This window comes from Salvelinus fontinalis, chromosome 3, assembly GCF_029448725.1.
Source record: "Salvelinus fontinalis isolate EN_2023a chromosome 3, ASM2944872v1, whole genome shotgun sequence".
NCBI lineage: Eukaryota > Metazoa > Chordata > Actinopteri > Salmoniformes > Salmonidae > Salvelinus > Salvelinus fontinalis.
This window is the reverse complement of record NC_074667.1, coordinates 7,800,917-7,822,321: the sequence shown is the minus strand read 5'-3', so window position 1 is coordinate 7,822,321 and position 21,405 is coordinate 7,800,917. Positions and strand designations below refer to the sequence as shown.

Below are 21,405 nucleotides of genomic sequence, written 5' to 3'. Positions count from 1 at the left end.
GTTCCGGTCTGCTTAAGGAGCGGCTCTCCCATAGATGGGTTAGCTAACAACGAAAACGATGCACACGCTTCAATCGAGGCAGAAGTCTGTGTGTTGTTGTGATTCCGGATGGCCAGATAGCAACAATGACAAGAATCTGCCATGTTGGGGCATCGTAGGTGGCTCATTTCAGCTAGTTTAATCTTGTTATTGATACCATGTATTGTGTTGGGGTGTTTAGACTGATGCAATGTCTATGCTAATGTGACAAAAATTGACTAGCTAATTAACGAACAATGTAACTATGTATTTGAGAGACAAGTGCTTATTGTGCAAATGTATTTATGTTTTCAATAAACATTGGAGACAAAATATAGTTTACATGTTGTCAACAATCTAAGCCAACCCTGTCTGTTTTGCCAAATAGTCTGCTACAGTGGGCGGGTCATAATACCTATAAAACCTAGCGGTAAAACATGGAAATAATTCCATACACTTTTCACGTTGGGGATTTTACAAACACTTTAAATGAAGTTTGTGTTTGTTGTAGGCTTACCTTGCTGTGACGTTTTGACAACCGTTTAAATCTCTCTCAGAGAAGGTGAGTTTTATCAATATATTTTCCTCAATTTACTCTCACATTCGAAACGCTAATTACCAACATAGAAGACCTCAGCAAGTGCAATCAGAGACCTGTATCCAATCCAAGATGATTCCGTGTGCTGTATTTAAATTAATTGAATAAAGTGTAGAAATTATTCTGTCCCCTTTCTCTGTCTTAGTTAGCGACTGACTACACTTTAGCTAGCTAGTTAGCAAAGCAGTAGATTAGAAGATATGTTTGTATTACTTTGCCTAGATAATTGTTCAGCTAGCAGAGCAGTAGATCATAAAATAAATGTTGTATTACTTAGCCTAAATAATTGTTTGTACAGTATGTCGACTGTGGTGTCTATTTCAGACCTTATGGCATTTTTAAAGGATAAGCATAAGAGCATTAAAAAGGCAGAAGACCACTATAAACCTGGCCATGAGGAGAAGTACAGCCAGAGTGACGGGCAATTTACCGGTTTGGTCAGGGCCATGAGGGATAGTTTATCATGTGTCAGTGAGTTAAAAAAATACAATGTTTTATACTGCTGTCAACATTCTACAGGGAAGAGATACTTTATCAATTATACAGTGTATTTGGAAAGTATTCAGACCTCTAGACTTTTCCCACATTTTTGTAACATTACAGCCATATTCTAAAATGAATTGAATCAATGTTTTTCCTCATCAATCTACACACTACCCCATAATGACAAAGTGAAAACAGGTTTTTAGACATTTTGTCACATTTATAAAACAGAAACCTTATTTACATAAGTATTCGGACCCTTTGCTAAGAGACTAGAAATGTATCTCGGGTGCATCCTGTTCCATTGATCATCCTTGAAATGTTTCTACAACTTGATTGGAGTTCACCTGTCGTAAATTCAATTGATTGGACATGATTTGGAAAGGTACACGCCTGTCTATATAAGGTCCCACAGTTGCCAGTGCATGTCCTAGAGCTGGCCGCCCCGGCCAAACTGAGCAATCGGGGGAGAAGGGCCTTGGTCAGGGAGGTGAGCAAGAACCCAATGGTCACTGACAGCTCCAGAGTACCTCTGTGGTGATGGGAGAACCTTCCAGAAGGACAATCATCTCTGCAGCACTCCACCAATCAGGCCTTTATGGTAGTGGCCAGACTGAAGCCACTCCTCAGTAAAAGGCATATGACAGCCCGCTTGGAGTTTGCCAAAAGGCACCTAAAGACTCTGACCACAAGATTCTCTAGTCTGATGAAACCAAGATTGGACTCTTTAGCCTGAATGCCAAGCGTCACGTCTGGAGGAAACCAGGCAGCATCCCTAGGGTGAAGCATGATGGTGGCAGGATCATGCTGTGGGGATGGTTTTCAGCGGCAGGGACTGAGACTAGTCAGGATCGAGGGAAAGATGAACGGAGCAAAGTACAGAGATTGTTGATGAAAACCTGCTCAGGACCTCAGACTGAAGAAACAGTTGAATCAATTTTATAGTAATGCTATAATGTAACAAAATGTGGGGGGAAATCAAGGGCTCTGAATCTGTTCCGAATGCACTGTATAATCATTCATCAGATTACCCCAGATAAAAGACTTGGATGAGTGATAACTCCGTTCTAGAATGTTGTCATGAGACTGAATCTAAATATCTATTGACATCCAGAATTGAATTGTTTAGACATCCAGCGTGTATTGTAGTATCATAACCAATCTTGAAAGGCTTTACTTATTCGGAGTGGTACATGCATTGTCTTGATTTATGGGATCCTTCCCACTATTAGATTGATGTGTCAAGTGTTGTCAATTAAAAGTTTAATGAAAAACTGCACTTGTCATGTTAAAATGACAGTTAAATATTCTACAGCTGTAATGTCATCAATCAAATCAAACTTTACTCATGAACATCCACAATGGATCAAATTTAATGGTGAAAAAACTATTGGAACCATTTCCCTGTTTGACCACTAGGTTTTTTGGGGAATATGACAACTCCACTGTGTCCCACAGTGGACCTGTCATTGTACCCATAAAACCATTGTGGATTTGAGAAACACTTAAAAAAATGGCTGTGTTTCGTGTAGACTTACACTGGCGTGATGTTTTAAACGGTGCAAATCTCTCTTGGACAAGGTGACTTATCAATATATACACATGTATTTTCCCGCCAAAAATGAAATGCTAATCTGTAATCATACAGAACTACAAATGTCTGTCTCAAGCTTCACATCTCACCAGGGCCATGATCTGAATCTCTGGATTAACTGCTAAATTTAGTAAATCATAAATTGGTTCAAGTTATTTAAATGAACAATTCTGTGAACTGTCTTCTTGGGAAAGTTTTTCATAAAAAGATTGCCTGTTATCTAGCTAGGTAGCTCATGGTTGGTTGGTTAATTAGTTAGCAACATTAGACTGCTATTCGCCATCTAGCCTAGCCATTTAAATGCATGAGAAATTCCTAAAAACAAGTTTCTTTCTTTGGCTTTTATAAACCAACAGTCTAGCATGGTAGCTAACTTGGGGAAGCTATGGCTAGGTGTTCTTGATAATCAAATACAAATGTATTTGTCACATACACGTGTTTAGCAGATGTTAATGCGAGTGTAGCGAAATGCTTGTGCTTCTAGTTCCGACAGTGCAGTAATATCCAACAATTCCCCAACAACTACCTAATACACAAATCTACAGGGGAGAATAAGAATATGTATATGGATGAGTGATGGCCGAGTGGCATAGGCAAGGTGCAATAGATGGTATAAAATATAGTATATACATGTGATATGAGTAATGTAAGATATGTAAACATTATTAAAGTGGCATTATTTAGAGTGTATTGTATAAAGTGACTAGTGATCCATTTATTAAAGTGGCCAGTGATTGGGTCTCAATGTAGGCAGCAGCCTCTCTGAGTTAGTGATTGCTGTTTAGCAGTCTGATGACCTTGAGATAGAAGCTGTTCAGTCTCTCGGTCCCAGCTTTGATGCACCTGTACTGACCTCGCCTTCTGGATGGTAGCGGTGTGAACAGGCAGTGGCTCGGGTGGTTGATGTCCTTAATTATCTTTTTGGCCTTCCTGTGACATCGGGTGCTGTAGGTGTCATGGGTAGGTAGTTTTCCGCGGTGATGCGTTGTACAGACTGCACCACCCTCTGGAGAGCCTTGCAGTTGCCGTACCAGGCTGTGATACAGCCCGACAGACTGCTCTCGATTGTGCATCTGTAAACGTTTGTCAGGGTTTTGGGTGACAAGCCAAATTTCTTCAGCCTCCTGAGGTTGAAGAGGAACTTGCGCCTTCACCACACTGTCTGTGTGGGTGGACCATTTCAGTTTGTCTGTGATGTGTATACCAAGGAACTTAACTTTCCATCTTCTCCACTGCTGTCCCTTTGATGCAGATAGGGGGCTGCTCCCTCTGCTGTTTCTTGAAGTCCACGATCATCTCCTTTGTTTTGTTGATGTTGTGTGACTCTGAGTGCCCTCACCTCCTCCCTGTAGGCTGTCTCGTTGTTGTTGTTGGTAATCAAGCCCACTACTGTAGTGTTGTCTGCAAACTTGATGATTGAGTTGTGGGCGTGCGTGGCCACACAGTCGTGGGTGAACAGGGAGTACAGGAGGGGGCTGAGCATCCACCCTTGTGGGGCCGCAGTGTTGAGGGTCAGTGAAGTGGAGATGTTGTTTCCTACCTTCACCACCTGGGGGCGGACCGTCAAAGTCCAGGATCCAATTGCACAGGGTGGGGTTGAGACCCAGGGCCTCAAGCTTGATGATGAGCTTGGAGGGTACTATGGTGTTGAAAGCTGAGCTGTAGTCAATGAACAGCATTCTTACATAGGTATTCCTTTTGTCCAGATGGGATAGGGCAGTGAGCAGGCGATTGCGTCGTCTGTGGACCTGTTGGGACGGTATGCAAACTGAAGTGGGTCTAGGGTGGCCAGTAAGGTGGAGGTGATATGATCCTTGACTAGTAACTAGTAATGGTTTTGTCTGTGGGTGAGGGGTGGGTAGCCTACTTCAAGGACTACTTGACTTGTAGCTACCCTAGCTAGCTGAATTATTTTAGTCTGGCTTTGAGGTTTCAGAGATGGACAGATTTATCCTCTCGAGTCAAGTGTGTTTACTGCGGGAAAACATTGTTTGCTGTTACCCTCTGGACAGCAGATCATTAGTATGGGCAAGGTTATGTAACCTTATTTATGACTGAATGGTGTAAAAAGATTGTAACCATTTCTGTGTTTGACCGCTAGGTTTTATGGGTATTATGACTCATACTGTGCTAGACCAATGCATTATGGTGCGTTCAAGACAACTGGGAACTCTGAAAAATACAAGGTGAAATCATGACGTCAATGATCTTCAGGTCAGAAAGTCCGAGCTCTAGAAAGAGGCCAGAGTTCTCGAGTTGGAATTCCGAGTTGGATGACTGTTCAAAATGATTTTTCCCAGGCAGAGTTGTTTTTTTTTTTTTTCTCTCTCTCAAGTTCCCAGTTGTCTTGAACACACTGAAGTTGTAAGTCTGAGATTTCTGAGGTCCCAGTTGTTGGTAATGTATTGAACTGAGTCATGATCAAGGGCTGATGCTGATGCTATGTATTGGCCAATGAGAGGCTTTGAAAGCACCGGTCAGCAATAATGGCACTCCTCAGAAGAAGCAGGTTTGAATTAAATGGTTCAAGGACAAAATTACATTTATGTAGCTTAGATAATATAATTTAAGTGCATTAAGGTGTCTGTAATAGAATAAACGTGGCAAAACAAATGTAGACCTGAATGAATTTCTATAGCTTCCAAAATATTTTTTACAATGGTGGGGGAGTGGCAAGATGGTCTGGTCTGCTCAGCTAGTTAATTGACTATACATCATATGAAACAGAAAAAATGGCGCGAGTGAGATGTTTTGCTTGCTCTTCCATCTCTAGTGAAGCTATGGGATGTGGTCGAGAGCATCCCGTCTGCGCGCAGTGCTGCGCAAGAGTTGTCTGACATCATCATAAATGATCTCTGTTTATATTGTGCAGTGTTATGAGTTGTAGGTTTAAGGCAGCCCTGCATGCCTTTCACTTGTCAGAATTGCATATTGCACTACACTCAGGTGAATATGTCCAAAACCAAACCACCACTTTGCATTTAGGAAAGTGACATCTTTTGTGCTTTAGAATAACTTATAGTTCCAGAAGTAAGACTATCATAATGAATTTAGATTGCAACTTTTAAGGCTTTGGGACCAATAAGGGGGACTCTGAAATTAAATTGACATGTCGGTGAAGATCTTTGTCTGAATGAAAAGTATTCCAACATAATTTACTGACTTTTTGTATTTATTTTTGTTGGACATCGACATCCCAAACTTGAAATGTCTCTGAGAACTGTTACTCAGATTGTCGGGTTCAACAGAAAAACAAGACTAATAGTTTTTTCAAAGCTGTAACTCAATGTGACTGATTTTCACATTCTTCGCTTAGCTTGTAAACATTACAACATGAGCAAAGGAGCAAATTCCACTTTTCTGGTGTTGTCCTCTTTGAATGTCCTAAACAATCACTGAATCAAAGTTAAGAGGAACATTGTTACTTTTGTGGTGAGTAAACATTCCTCTGTAGCCCATTGTGTATCCATATTAATAATTTCATTTGGATATTTGATTTATTGTATTTGTATTGTTGAATAGTGTTTAAATACACAAATTGTAAACATTACTATAACATTTGTTGCGGTAGGTTCTGAGATACGTAAGAACTTGCACATAAGGGGGTATTTTGGATCAGAGCAAAATGTGATTGGAGATACAATAACTCAAAGGTTTGAGAACCACTGTTATACACAACCATTGCTGTGGACCAAATGTGATTACAATGGATAATCTCTGCAGACAAAATTACTTTTTACTGTACAATAGACTCTTTGTATCAAAATTATTTTTGCAAGTCTCTAAAATTGTCTTCAGTTGATAAGCACATCATAGCTGCCATTTGAGGATGCAATAGGATGCAAACAGCTGTGGTTCAGAATAACCTAGCCCTTGATTAAAAAGGGGGGGGGGGATTTGTTAATATCCCAGATGCTCGGTCTGAACCTTAATATGCAACGCTTTTGGTACTGTTTTGGAAGCATAAGGACCTTATCTTTCATATCAGTGAGAAATAATTTTCAAAAAACAAAAGGTTAAATTGATACACACCTTGATAGGGTTAGTGTTCCCACATGGCCATATCTCAATGTTACAGCGCTTGTTTACGAAAACAGGCCGAAGACTAGGCGACCACCTGTGCTAATTGGCTATCTAGCATGCTCCGAACACCCAGTTGTGGAAAAAGTACTCAAGTACTTCTTGTACTTGAGTAAAAGTAAAGATACCTTTTTAAATAGAAAATTACTCAAAAGTGAGTCACCCAGTAAAATACTACTTCAGTAAAAGTATTTGGTTTTTAAATATACTTAAGTATCTAAAGTATAAATCATTGAAAATTCCTTATTAAGCAAACCAGACAGCACCCATTTTTAAATATATTTATTTATGGATAGCCAGGGGCACACTTCAACACTCAGATATAATTTATAAACGAAGCATTTGTGTTTAGTGAATCCGTCAGATCAGAGACAGTCGGGATGACCAGGGAGGTTCTCTTGATAAGTGTGTGAATTGGACCATTTTCCTGTCCTGCTAAGCATTCAAAATTAACTTTTGGGTGTCTGGGAAAATGTAAAAGTACATTTTCTAAAAGTTGTCAAAAATATAAATAGTAAAGTACAGATACTTAAACTACTGAAGTAGCAATTTAAAGTATTATTAAGTACTTTACACAACTGCGAACACCTGTGTAAGCGTAACTCGGGAAGTGTAATTTCGTTGGATGGAAGTACCCTTGGCTGTATTGATCTGTGCAGAACTGCTACAGTAAATATATTTTTTTATTTGAAGGATTCTTTCTCGCTGATGAAAGATAAGGGTCATATGTTTCAAAATCCCTATCGCAAGCGATGATTATTGACATTTCTAAAGGTTAAAGCACAGAGTCAGGATTGTAGTTCACGAGGCAGCCATGGGCAGAAAGGCTGCCTAGCGTTTGAGAGCTAAGAGTAACCTAACCTTTAACCTACAAGTATTAGTCTGAACTTGGAAACTGACATTTCCGACTTACTAACTGGGGGTAGTTGATGGTGTTATTACAGATGACCAAAAATGAATCGCTAAACACTGTAGCAATTTTTACAGAAAATTGTATAGCTCTACGTACTGTCAGGAATCCGCTTGTTTTTTTAACTCAGTGAACATTATTCAATCAGTGATATAGAATCTAAACAGTGTGATGAACCCATCAAACATCTAAAGAACACTAAATCACCAGGTGTTGATGGAATTACATCAGAATTTTACAAATTGTTTTCTGAACAAGTAGCTCCCTTCCTATTTGAAGTCTTTTTAGAGAGTATTAAAAACAATGTTCTCCCTCCTACAATGAGTCAGGGGTTAATAACACTGATACATAAGCCTAAAAAAAAGTGCTGCTCATCGATAACTGGCGTCAAATTTGTCTTCTTAATAATGACTATAAGATATTAGCCTTACTACTTGCAAAAATAATTAAAGAAGTCCTGGATGCAATCATTGATGAAACAGTCTGGCTTCATGAGGAACAGACATATGTCAGACTAGTATTAGACATACTTGACTACTCAGACCTAATAACTGAGGATAGCTTCATATTATTTTTAGATTTTTATAAAGCATTTAACACAGAGCATCAGTTTCTCTTCCACTCCCTTGAGACTTGGCTTTGGGGATTTTTTTCTGTAAGGATATTAAGACTCTATGCAAATGGTAACAGCTCTATCAAATTGAAATATGGCACCTCACCTAGATTTGAGTTAGAGAGGAATTAGGCAAGGTTGTCATATCTCCCCGTACCTGTTTTTATTAATCACCCAACTTCTTGCAAATTCTTTAAATAATAGTCCTGTACAAGGTATTTCCATTGCTGGTAAAGAAATTATTATAAGCCAGCTGGCTGATACTACACTTTTTCTGAAAGACGCTAACCAAATTCCCATATCGATCAATGTGATACAATCCTTTTCCAAAGTGTCTGGTCTATACCTTAACATTAATAAATGTGAACTCATAGCTGTCAAAGATTGTGTGACACCTTCCTATTATGGTATTCCAGTAGAAGAATAACTTACATATTTAGGCATAACCATTACAAAGGATCAGAAGTCTAGAGGCTTACTAAATTTGAACCCCCTTATTAAAAATACCCAGAAGAAGCTAAATCAATGGCTACAGAGGGACTTATCTTTAAAAGGAAGAGTCCTAATAACCAAGGCCGACGGTATCTCTAGACTAACATATGTCGCTCTATCTTTATATATTGACAGTAAAATAAGCAAGGAGATAGACCAGATGCTTTTCAACTTTCTGTGGAGAAACCGTACCCATTACTTTAGGAAAAATGTTGTAATGAACACTTATGAAAATGGTGGACTGAATTTTCTGGCCTTTACTACTTTAAATAATACTTTTAAGATCAATTGGATAAAACAATTCCTAAGACCCACTTCTATCTGGAATTGTATTCCTCGTGTCTTCTCTAATTTTGGTGGCCTTCACTTCATGTTGTTTTTCAATTATAATATTGACAAAATTCAAGTCAAACTTTCTGCTTTTCATCGGCAGGTGAAATTGTGCCTAAATTGTGTTTATAAATTATTCTCCACACAGATATTATATATGGAATAATCGGAATATATTGTATAAAAATACTTTTGTTTTTAGAATATTGGTTCCGAAATAATATCCTATTGGTGAGCCAACTGGTAAATGCAGAGGGTCTTTTACTCAGTTATAAGGAATTCTTATGACTTTACAACGTCCCTGTAACACCTAAAGATTTTGCAATTGTTTTAGACGCCATTCCCTCAGGTGTTGCTCTGTTATTCAGGAACGTGTCAAGACCTGACCCTCAGAGCCTACCTTCTATTGACCCTGTTGACTCATCAGTAGGAAAGGTTTGTTTCCCTTTTGGTCCATTCAACAGAGCAATACAAACCTTGTTTCAGCAGGATGTTGTATCTATACCTTATGTCATGCCTTATTGGAATGGATTTATTGACAATATCTGTTGGGAAAAAGTTTGGATGTTGCCACACACATACCTACTTGTTAACAAAATTTAAGGAAGTTGACTTTGAAATTATTCATAAATATTATCCTGCCAACCACTATATGAAGACATTTAAGGAAAACATCAACTCAAATTGCTCTTTTTGTAATGACCACCCAGAAAGTGTTGCATCTTTTTTGACATTGTATTCATGTAAGAAAACTGTGACAAGACATCAGTAGATTTTATAATTGAACACATTTATGAAGATTTTACACTATTGTGGAGAGATGTACTGCTTGGATTCTTTACATAAGATAGAAATAAGCTGAAACAATTTTATGTAATTCATTTCATTATTCTTTTGGCTAATTTCATATACACAAATGTAAATTTACAAACAAAAAAACAAATTCTTACCCTACAAAAAGAAATTGAACTGTATTTTCAGACTAACAAAAAAGCTGTTAGAATTGTAAGTGTATGTATGGTCCTTACGTAATTGTAATGTGATATTGTACCCCCTAGCTCGATTGCCCATTGTATAGAATCTATATATACTTGTGTTCCCTCATGTACTTTCTGTATTGATTTGTTAATAAAAATAATTAAAAATAATAATAACTGGGGGTAGTTAATTAAACAGTACAGGACTTGGACCAGGAAGTGGGCGGGACAAAACAAACAGCAGGTATGTGCAACCAGTTAGCAAGTCGGATATTTTGGCGTTTCCTAGTTCCCACTAGCACGTGAATGCACCATTAGACTTTTCCATGTTCTTATTGCCCCTGATGATCCATTATGCAAATGCTTAACATTTCATATTTTGGCTCTACAGGGCGACCATTTTACTCGCGAACAGAAAGGTCATGAGCACGTACCCGCCTACTTCCTGGTCCAAGCCCAGTACTGTTTATGAATGGGCTTTCAGTTTATATAATAACATTATTGAAAATTGGGTCATTTTTAAGAAATGTTAAATAATATTCGTGTTCATGGATTAATTTACCTTTAACCAATGCCTTTTATGAAGGTTTTCGAATATGAAGGGGGGAAAAAACGCTCAGAAGTAAATATAATTGTACATATCTTAAAGGACAACGTTTTCATGAAATTGACAGTCAAATATATTTTTGAACTAAACCAAGAGACCACAGCCTGTCGTTTCAAATGGGAACACTTGAGTTATTGTGGGCAGAAAAGCAATGACGTGTGGCGAGCTAGTGAGTTCCTATTGATGCGTTCTAGCATATTTTTGCATATTTCCGTTAGGGGACGCCTACTCTGAAGAACGCTGGGCAATTAAATTAGCCTTTGCACTCCTAAACGACGCAATTAAAAAAATGTTTAAAAAACTCTGTTCGTAACAGATTTTTTGTTTTGTGAACCGAACTATATTGAGATCAAATGTTTCATCGATGAAAGTTTGCAGAATGTCGGTAAAAATCCATCTCGTTCCATCTTCTCCCACTGCCGGCCACTGGGCTTCCTCTGAGTGGAAACGCAAAGCGGATGCTTCATATTGATACATCCGGTAAGATGTCTGTCTCATTGTTCTATGATATAAGTCCAGTAAAAAAACAGTACGGACCTTGAACAAGAAAGTAAGCAGGACAACGCGCAGCTCAACGAGCCAATAGTAGCCGAGTTCAATTTTGCGTAGCTGAACGCGCCAATCATAGCCTAGTCAGAGGCTGGAACCGCGAGCCTTTGAGACGAGTAGCTACCGTGCGCCCGTTTTGGCTCGCGACTAAAGGAGAATGAAGAGCATCCAATTGCATTTTAGGCGACAATGTCAACAGGAACCCGAGGAGGCCAGTGATATTGTCGATATTGATTTTGCCGAGCGACCAGCAACACAAGATGAAGATTCGGCTAGCAGTAGCCTTAACACGGCCACCGGCTTTGCCCCGGTTTCGCCACCCACTGCCGGTGGGAAACAATACAAATACAACGCACAGTGGGAGAAAGCTTTCCCGTGGTTGCATTTTGAAGGAAATGTTATGTTTTGCAAATATTGCAAGGCCGAACCACAACTTGCAGGCAAGCTTTCTTCATTTGTGGTGGGGAATCCTCACCTGAAGAAGGACACTGTTAAAAAACACAACGCGTCGAAAAAGCACATTGAGTGCAGAGATAACCACATCATCAAGAGTACCAACGAATACCCGATGACAGTTCAGTCGGCTCTGAGGAGGCAGGTGAGGATTTCGGAAGAAGATAAGAGAAGATAATTATTAACTGGGTGGTTAGAGCCCTGAATACTGATTGGCTGACAGCCGTGGTATATCAGACCATATATCACGGGTATGACAAAACACTTATTTTTACTGCTCTAGTTAAGTTGATAACCAGTTCATAATAGCAATAAGGCACCTCTGTGAGGTTGTGGTATATGGCCATATGTCCAGGCACGAGGGGTGTGGTATATGTCCAGGCACTCCCCGATGCGTCGTGAATATATTGGCTATATACCACACCCCCTCGAGCATTATTGCATAAATATAGCATGCTTGATCACTACATTTCGACCAATGAAATGGGAACTCGAGAAAAAAAGCTTGTTGTCCTAAAAAACGGAAAGGAGTTACCTCTGTTTCGTTCAGACATTCATATGGGGGAAGTGAATGGGGTTTCGGGATAAACGCCGAAAATAAGGTCTAGGAGTTCTTATACTTTTTGTTTTGCGACTATCAGTCCGTTAGCATGACCTTTTATGAATTGTGAAGCCTTTATGTGCTCAGCCCCCAGCTATGCCCTGGACACCATATGTGCCACCCAACTATCTTCAGAGTTTGTACTGTTAGGTGACCTAAACTGGGATATGTTTAGCACCCCGGCCATCCTACAATCTAAGCTAGATGCCCTCAATCTCACACAAATGATCAAGGAACCTACCAAGTACAGCCCTAAATCTGTTAACACGGGCACCCTCATAGATATCATCCTGACCAACTTGCCCTCTAAATACACCTGCTGTCTTCAACCAGGATCTCAGCGATCACTGCCTCATTGGCTGCATCCGTAATGGGCCCGCGGTCACACGACCGCCCCTCATCACTGTCAAACATTCCCTAAAACACTTCAGCGAGCAGGACTTTCTAATTGACCTGGCCCGGGTATCCTGGAAGGATATTGACCTCATCCCGTCAGTAGAGGATGCCTGGTTGTTATTTAAAAGTGCTTTCCTCACCATCTTAAATACGCATGCTAAGAACAGATATAGCCCTTGGTTTACTCCAGACTTGACTGCCATTGACCAGCTCAAAAGCAGCCTGTGGCGTACTGCATTAGCATCGAATAGCCCCTGGGATATGCAACTTTTCAGGGAAGTCAGTAACCAATATACAGTGTTACAGAAATCTGCATCCTGTAGCACTAATTCCAAAAAGTTGTCACCGTAAAGTCCATGGAGAATAAGAGAACCTCCTCTCCACTGCACTGAGGCTAGGAAATGCTGTCACCACCGATAAACCTACGATAATCGAATTTCATTAAGCATTTTTCTACGGCTGGCCATGCTTTCCACCTGGCTACCCCTACCCTGGCCAACAGCTCTGCCCCCCCCCCTCCCCCCACCACTACTCCTTCACCCAAATCCAGATGGCTGATGTTCTGAAAGAGCTGCAAAATCTGGAACCCTACAAATCAGCTGGGCTAGACAATCTGTACCCTCTTTCTAAATTTATCTGCCGAAATTGTTGCAACCCCTGGTATTAGCCTGTTCAACCTCTTTCGTATCAGATCCCTAAAGATTGGGAAACTGACGCGGTCATCCCCCTCTTCAAAGGGGGAGACACTCTAGACCCAAACTGTTATAGACATATATCCATCCTGCCCTGCCTTTCTAACGTCTTCGAAAGCCAAGTTAACAAATCAGATCACCGACCATTTCGAATCCCACCGTACCTTCTCCACTATGCGATCTGGTTTCCGAGCTGGTCATGGGTGCACCTCAGCCATGCTCAAGGTCTTAAACGATATCATAACCGCCATAGATAAAAGACAGTACTGTGCAGCCGTTTTCATCGACCTGGCCAAGGCTTTCGCCTCTGTCAATCACCGCATTCTTATCGGCAGACTCAACAGCCTTGGTTTCTCAAATGACTGCCTCGTCTTGTTCACCAACCACTTCTCAGAGTTCTGTGTGTCAAATCGGAGGGCCTGTTGTCCGGACCTCTGGCAGTCTCTATGGGGGTGCCACAGGGTTCAATTCTCGGGCCGCCTCTTGCTGCTGGTGATTCTCTGATCCACCTCTACGCCGACGACACCGTTCTTTATACATCTGGCCCTTCCTTGGACACTGTGCTAACAAACCTCCAAACGAGCTTCAATGCCATAAAACACTCCTCCCGTGGCCTCCAACTGATCTTAAATGCTAGTAAAACTAAATGCATGCTTTTCAACCGCTTGCTGCCTAGCATCACTACTCTGGACGGTTCTGACTTAGAATATGTGGACTACAAATAGCTAGGTGTCTGGTTAGACTGTAAACTCTCCTGCCAGACTCACATTAAGCATCTCCAATCCAAAATTAAATCTAGAATCGTCTTCCTATTTCCCAACAAAGCCTCCTTCACTTATGCTGCCAAACATACTCTCGTAAAACTGACCATCCTACCGATCCTCGACTTCGGCGATGTCATTTACAAAATAACCTCCAACACTCTACTCAGCAAACTGGATGTAGTTTCAGTGCCATCCGTTTTGTCACCAAACCCCCATATACTACCCAACACTGCGACCTGTATGCTCTCGTTGGCTGGCCCTCGCTACATATTTGTTGGCAAACCCACTGGCTCCAGGTCATCTAAGTCTTTGCTAGGTAAAGCCCAACCTTATCTCAGCTCACCGGTCACCATAGCAACACCCACCCGTAGCACGCGCTCCAGCAGGTATATTTCACTGGTCACCCCCAAAGCCAACACCTTCTTTGGCCGCCTTTCCTTCCAGTTCTCTGCTGCCAATGACTGGAACGGATTGCAAAAATCACTGAAGTTGGAGTCTTATCTCCCTGACTAACTTTAAGCATCAGCTGTCAGAGTACCTGTACACAGCCTATCTGTAAATGGCACACCCAACTACCTCATCCCCATGTTATTTATTTTGTTGCTCTTTTGCACCCCAGTATCTCTACGTGCACATCATCATCTGCACATCTATCTCTCCAATGTTAATGCTAAACTGTAATTATTTCACCACTATGGCCTATTTATTGCCTTACCTCCTAACCTTACTACATTTGCACACACTGTACATAGATTTTTCTATTGTGTTATTGACTGCATGTTTGTTTATCCCATGTAACTGTTGTTTTTGTCGCACTGCTTTGCTTTATCTTGGCCAGGTCACAGTTGTAAATGAGAACTTGTTCTCAACTGGCCTACCTGGTTAAATAAAGGTGAAATTTAAAAAATAAATAAATCCCATATTTGAAATATGATATGCCTACTTGTCTTTGAAAATTAATTTTATTAGGCTATACATTATTGCTGCCCTTCATGAGTCATACAAATAAGCATTTGATATTAAATACTCCAGGAATCCAATATGATTTTAGTATTGCGTTAGGCAGAGATAAGGGGACTCAACTCCTAAATGCGTCATATTTTGTCTATATAGAGTCAGATGATGGGAAGGATCTACAACTAGTAGGCATAAACCACCTGAATATTGATATTCATTAGATTTCTTTGGAAGATTGGGTGATTTAGAGAAATTATTGTTATAACATTTTCATACCACCAGCACTTGGGAAACATAGATCAGGGGTGGCCAATCCTTCTGGAGAGAGAGCAGGATTTTCTTCCAGCCCTATTTTAAAGAGCGAGTTCACCTAAATTACAAAATGCTAAATGTTTGTGTCCTTACCTTGAAAGCATTCTATGGACAATGAGACTGGAATCTATGATTTGGTTAACCACTGCCATTAATATTACAATTTACTGTGATGCGCCTTGGTGCACTGTTTCTAGCATTTGCCTGTCTCACGATCTCATTTAATTACTGTCTGAATAAAGTGTCAAACCACCCAAAAAATATATATATTTTTTTATTAGCATTCTTTAAATTTCACCCCCCCCCCCCAAATCTCAAAGTAATAAAGTTGTCAAATTTTGATGTTTTCATTTAATGTTCAAAGCATCCTGAACACACTTGACCTGTTAAAAAAAATAAAAAAATGGTCATAGGCCTAAGTCATGTCAAAATACATAGAATTGCAGGAAATTAGCTTTAAAACAGTACTTTTTTCTAGTTCCCCATCTAGGGGTTGTGGCAATGAAATTCAAATAGCAAATCTCACTCAAAACTTTCTTCAAATGTTGGCAGCCCTGTAATGGGTAGGATTCTGTTTTCACGTGCAAAGGTGAGTCCTTTTGATAGTGTTTTTATCTGCCTTTTTATGGAAAAGAGATGTATATTTCTGAACGATAGACCATGCTGCCTTGTTTATAACATGACCGGAGCAGCGCAGATTACGGTTCGATTTGAGGAGAGCGCTCCTCCCTCACCACTTTTGCCCGTTCCCCACGCAGGCCATAGACCGGTGCACCTCGGTTCTGCTTAATCCTTAATCGAACACTGCCATTGCAAAGAGTGTTCTGTAAGCCACGCCCCAGTGGGCAGAGCTAGGCATGTTGCTTTGTTCACTGGGACACATTTTATTACCGAGATAGGCCTGTCGTTTTACAATGGGTCTGCGGTGGTTCTGTTTAGTTAATCTAATATTTCAGAACATGTGTATTGCAGTTAATTTTGTCTATGACTTAAGTAAAAGATATTTGAGTAGCAAACAGGGAAACAAGTCCTAGACACTTCTCAATAGAAAATGCTCTGCCAAAGGGGGGCGCTGTTTAACAGAATTCTTTGGATTATCTAGTGACCACCAGTGCTCGGTATAAATAGCTTTTTCACAAGAGACCTGGTTGACATGAAATTTACATTGTTATAGACACTTTGTACTTTTCACAACAAAAAAGACAGCCATTGTGAATTCATTGTATGTTTTGTACAGTCTGATTTGGACATTTTGTTCTCTGTTGTAGAGCAAGTAAAATAAAGACTATGTCAACTGGAATTGTGACTAATAGTTTACTAAAGGTTGAGTTCTCTTGATATTAGAGATGTGCCTTACGGGGTCCACATGCTTCCCAGCCGAAACAGTTTGGAAGAGTTTGTGCGTAATATTATGATGGCATTTTGTGATGTTTGTTTTGGACATCGGTTTTGTGTGTTCCCGAACAGCTGAAAAAACCCTCACCGAAGTCTACGCCCCTTTATCGGTGATAGGTCAACAATAAGGATTATTCAATAATGTCATTGTCATTCAACAAGAGATTACTAGTTTTCATGCACATTTTTGCATTGAGAAATACTGCACCAAACATCTTAGATGTAAAATTGCGTGACTTTTTTTGACTGAATTTATGACCGATTTTGAGTTATTTTAGATTAACTCTGATGAAATGTATACTGGCTACGGCATCTCAAAATGGACAAACTCTACTCTTGCAGGTTTTTTTCTTGTTTTTCAAACTTAAGGGAGTATGCAAGCACACTCGTTCGGTTCAGCTAGGAGCCAGCCGAACTGGAGCATGCTGACGCCTTTACCCAGTCTGTTGGGGGGGAGCGAAGGGAACGACTTAGTTAGTAGTGAGTGCATACATCTTCATACTGGTCCCCCATGAGAATCAGACCCACAACCCTGCAAGTGAGCCACAGGACTGCACAGATGCTAGACCGCGCAATCACAGTTGACTTGAAGTATCAAAATTCATCAATATTACAAGTATTTATTTTATTGACAAGTTGTGTTGAACACAGTGTACATGTGTGTCCAGAGTCTCTCACTCACTGCCTAATCACCTGGGAGCTAACACATCTTCAGCTACCAGCACCTAAGGAATTACAGTCCCTTTGGTTAACCCCAACAAAGGCTAAATACTAGGCCTACATGGCAACAAAAACACTTCCAATTGTTACATGACTGTTCAGAATCTGTAGAATATAAAGATCCACTGGGCTGAATTGTCATTTAATTGTTAGCAATTTATTATAAACATTGACCCATCACACAAGCGCACAAAGGTACACACACCAACAGAATAAAGGATGTTTATTCCGCTATTGCAACAGCCTGGCCCTGTCACGTTTTTGTAAACTGGGGGATAGGCTGGAAAAATATAACCATTCAAATTCATGAAACAGATTTATAGATGGTCTAATACAGATTTAGCTCTTGGGTTATGATAGGCAAGGTTCAAATGATTCCAGCATTGCTTTCCCATGGATTTGACCTCAACCCTAGTAGTAATAATTTATTGATCCTAACTTGGATGATTGTGTATGTAATGTACAGAGACAGGACAAGGTTCACAATGGTCTTATTGACAACAATGAAGACAACATACTGTATTTATTTATCTTGCTCCTTTGCACCCCAGTATCTCTACTTGCACATTCATCTTCTGCACATCTACCATTCCAGTGTTTAATTGCTATATTGTAATTACTTCGCCACCTTGGCCTATTTATTGCCTTAACTCTTATCTTACCTCACTTGCACACACTGTATATAGCCTTTTTCCCCCTACTGTATTATTGACTGTATGTTTGTTTACTCCATGTGTAACTCTGTATGTGTCGAACTGCTTTGCTTTATCTTGGCTAGGTTGCAGTTGTAAATGAGAACTTGTTCTCAACTAGCCTACCTGGTTAAAGGTGAAATGATATATATTTTTTTAAACCAGGGCTGTCTTGTCAATGAGCAGAATTGCCAAATCGGACTGTACAAAACATACAATCAAGACCGCTGTTGTTAATTCGTTGTCATTTGCATTTCATACACTTGACACATTGACCTCATTATACACCATGCATTTCAATAAGGAATCGCAACAGCCTGTTTTCCATCCAGTATTAAATCACGATCATATGTGACCAGCAGGCTCAGACGGTACCCATAGCTAGGCTATAGAGGGTACAAACACTTCAAGACCCTATGGTCAGATGGCTTTTCATAAAGATGCCATGATAAGTAAAGAAATCCACAGTTGTGTGTGGGGGGGTCAGGGGGGGTCACTGACTTGAGGGGGAAACTGAAGCAGTGGAGGCAGCAACAGGCAGATAGAGGGGGGGGGGGGGGCAGGCACGTCCATGTGTCGGCCAGGGTGCCCTCAGCCGTTGTCCTGGGAGATGCAGAGAAATAGAAAAGAGGGGTTAGTGAGCGCATCCCTAAGATCTTACTTATTAGGTCATAGATCAAATTGACTGCAATGTACTTGACTCATATATTAGCATAACTACACAGAACCACCGCAGACCCATTGTAAAATGAGATTCTATCTCCTTACTACAATGTGTCTAGCTCCGCCCACTAAGGTGTGGCTTAGAGCGCTCTTTGCAATCTGCACTCGTTACTCGTACTCCAGTTATATTACCACACCCGCAGGAGCAGACTGGGATCAGAAATCGGCTCTGGCATTTCTAACACATCGGCCCCCTTGAGGCCACCACACCAGCATTCTTTGTTTGTGGTGAATCTTAACCTGAAGACGGACACTGTTACAAAGCAACAGGTCGAAAAGCACATTGAGAGCAGGGATTCATTCATACCAGAACTCAGGACATTTTGTAGGGTACAGTTTAAACTACAAACTTAACTATCATCAGTGGATAGCCAGATTTAAAGCACTGGAACTAACCCCTTTCTCCATTCTTAACAGAACAACTTTCCGGCGTCACGTTTTACCTCCCCTCTCAAGATGACGACTCTACATTATGACTTGTCACACACCCTCCCTCCCCACACGCTGTCCCGGCTGGCGCGGGAGTGGCTGGCAGAGGACACACCGAACTTTGACCCTGCAGGGCTGTGTGTGGGGTCACATGAGGTCGAGGCCAGGTTGTTGTGTAAAACGCCGTGCAGCATGCTGGCAGGCAGGCCTTTCTTCACTGCTGTCTTCACTGAGCTCAGCTGCACTGTGGAATGGGCACACACAGAGGGAGCACAGCTGGGTAAGAGACCAACTATGAACCTGGTCAAAAGCATGCTAGAGGTTTAAGAGAATACACAGATGCCTTACAAATGCGACGACAATACACCAACTCTTATCATACTGCCAAATTCATTTGGAGAAGGTATGGTGGAAACGAGCTTTGAGTTTGGCATTCACAAAATTCCATTGGAATAGATTCCAACTGATTACAATCTAACCATTAGATACAGTTCACTCACATGATTGTAATTTTTAGGTAAACTCTACTTTGACCTCACCTCCACCAGGTCCAGATGCGGTGGCCCAGACTGCTGTGGTCAGAGGCCCAGCAAGGTGTATCCTCCTCGGGGAGAGACCGGCCCTCAACTGCCTGGCCCGGGCCTCGGGGATAGCCACCCGCTGCTCCCAGCTACAGAGCATCGTCAGGGAAGCAGGCTGGCATGGCCATGTGGCTGGCACGCGTAAAACCACCCCTGGGTTCCGGCTGGTGGAGAAGTATGCCATGCTGGTGGGCGGCGTGTCCATGCACAGACAGGACCTGAGTGGGATGGTGATGCTGAAAGACAATCATATATGGGCATCAGGGAGTATCACACAGGTAGGCAAGGGTGGATGTCATTTGACAGCAACCTATACTATGTTGTGGTTGTCGATTCCTCTGAAATGCTTTCACAAGTGCATGAAAATCAGAGTGCAAGAATACATGTAAGTCTTTCATGTTCCAAGATGTACTATTAGATCTGGTCTTTTTCTAATATGAGAGCTGAAGTTTTCCCTCTGTGCATTTTGAATATAAATACATTTTGCATTCTGATCGAGAACTGATTTGATGTAATACCTACCTGTGGGTCTTCCAGGCGGTGAGGGACGCCCGCTCGGTGTGTGGCTTCAGCAGTAAGATCGAGGTGGAGTGCGGCAGCCGGGAGGAGGGCAGTGAGGCGGCCACGGCAGGAGCCGACATCGTCATGCTGGACAACTTTAAGCCACAGGTGAGACTGACAAAGGACTTCCCAAAGGCATCAGGGAAGTCATGTAGAAGAGGTAGACGTACTGGAGGGCTTGTGATAAAGCAGATGACAAATTTCCGTTGGACATTCATGTACATTGGACTATCAATGTAATATTCTTCTTCCTCCTGTATGTCAGTGCTGTGCATTTTGTTCAATCTCTTTCCTACACCGTCTCTTCCGGCCTCTATTCCTCCTCTGTCCCTTCCTCTCTCAGGAACTCCATGCGGCAGCCCAGCTTCTGAAGGAGGAGTTCCCTTCTGTGCTAATCGAGGCCAGTGGAGGGGTGACCCCAGACTCCCTGCCCCAGTATCTCTCCCCCCACGTGGACATCATCTCTCTGGGCTGCATAACCCAGGGCTGCCCCGTGGTAGACTTCTCCCTCAAGGTTCAAAAGCCTGTTGCCTTTCCAATTATTTTCCAATCAAAGTAACTGTGGCAAATCAGGATTTTTGTTAATAAAGTGAAAATAAAAAGCAACGGTCAATTTCCTGACTTTTCAATTTATTTTGCAATGCGGTGTGGTCAGCATGTAACTATGAAACAAGTTTCAGTTTGATTATGGTTAACGTGTACCATTTCCCTGATATGACGTGGGTGGCTAGGGCATAATGACAGGAGGGTTTCAGGAAATCAGTTCCATTTAGGAAGAGATTATCTGGCATTATAACCAGAGTTCTTTCAAAACATGTTGCTTGTTGGTAATTTAGATTTAGTTAGCTATTTGTTGCTTTTCTGACATTTTGTAATTA

General features: G+C 41.2%; 1 protein-coding gene across 7 annotated transcripts; it reads left to right on the top strand.

The window, feature by feature from the left end:
• The first annotated feature begins 60 nt into the window (after window positions 1–60).
• LOC129837742 (nicotinate-nucleotide pyrophosphorylase [carboxylating]-like) lies at window positions 61–21,140 on the top strand. 7 transcript variants are annotated; one of them, XM_055904184.1, is made up of 6 exons: window positions 61–154; window positions 530–580; window positions 19,374–19,665; window positions 19,934–20,244; window positions 20,504–20,635; window positions 20,871–21,140. In XM_055904184.1, the coding sequence occupies exons 3-6, from the start codon at window positions 19,413–19,415 to the stop codon at window positions 21,084–21,086; spliced, it is 912 nt and encodes a 303-aa protein (XP_055760159.1). In that variant the 5' UTR covers window positions 61–154; window positions 530–580; window positions 19,374–19,412; the 3' UTR covers window positions 21,087–21,140. The 7 variants fall into 7 exon arrangements, with proteins under 7 accessions (XP_055760159.1, XP_055760153.1, XP_055760144.1 ...); XM_055904190.1 differs by lacking the exons at window positions 61–154; window positions 530–580 and adding exons at window positions 6,033–6,125; window positions 9,487–9,553; XM_055904197.1 differs by lacking the exons at window positions 61–154; window positions 530–580 and adding exons at window positions 6,048–6,125; window positions 9,453–9,553.
• Window positions 21,141–21,405: the final 265 nt, after the last annotated feature.

Coding starts and splice junctions, on each gene's coding strand:
- LOC129837742 (XM_055904162.1), top strand. CDS start 11,409: ATGAAGAGCATCCAATTGCATTTTAGGCGACAATGTCAACAGGAACCC. Junction 20,245..20,503: donor CATCAGGGAGTATCACACAG/GTAGGCAAGGGT, acceptor TGGGTCTTCCAG/GCGGTGAGGGACGCCCGCTC. Junction 20,636..20,870: donor TGGACAACTTTAAGCCACAG/GTGAGACTGACA, acceptor TTCCTCTCTCAG/GAACTCCATGCGGCAGCCCA.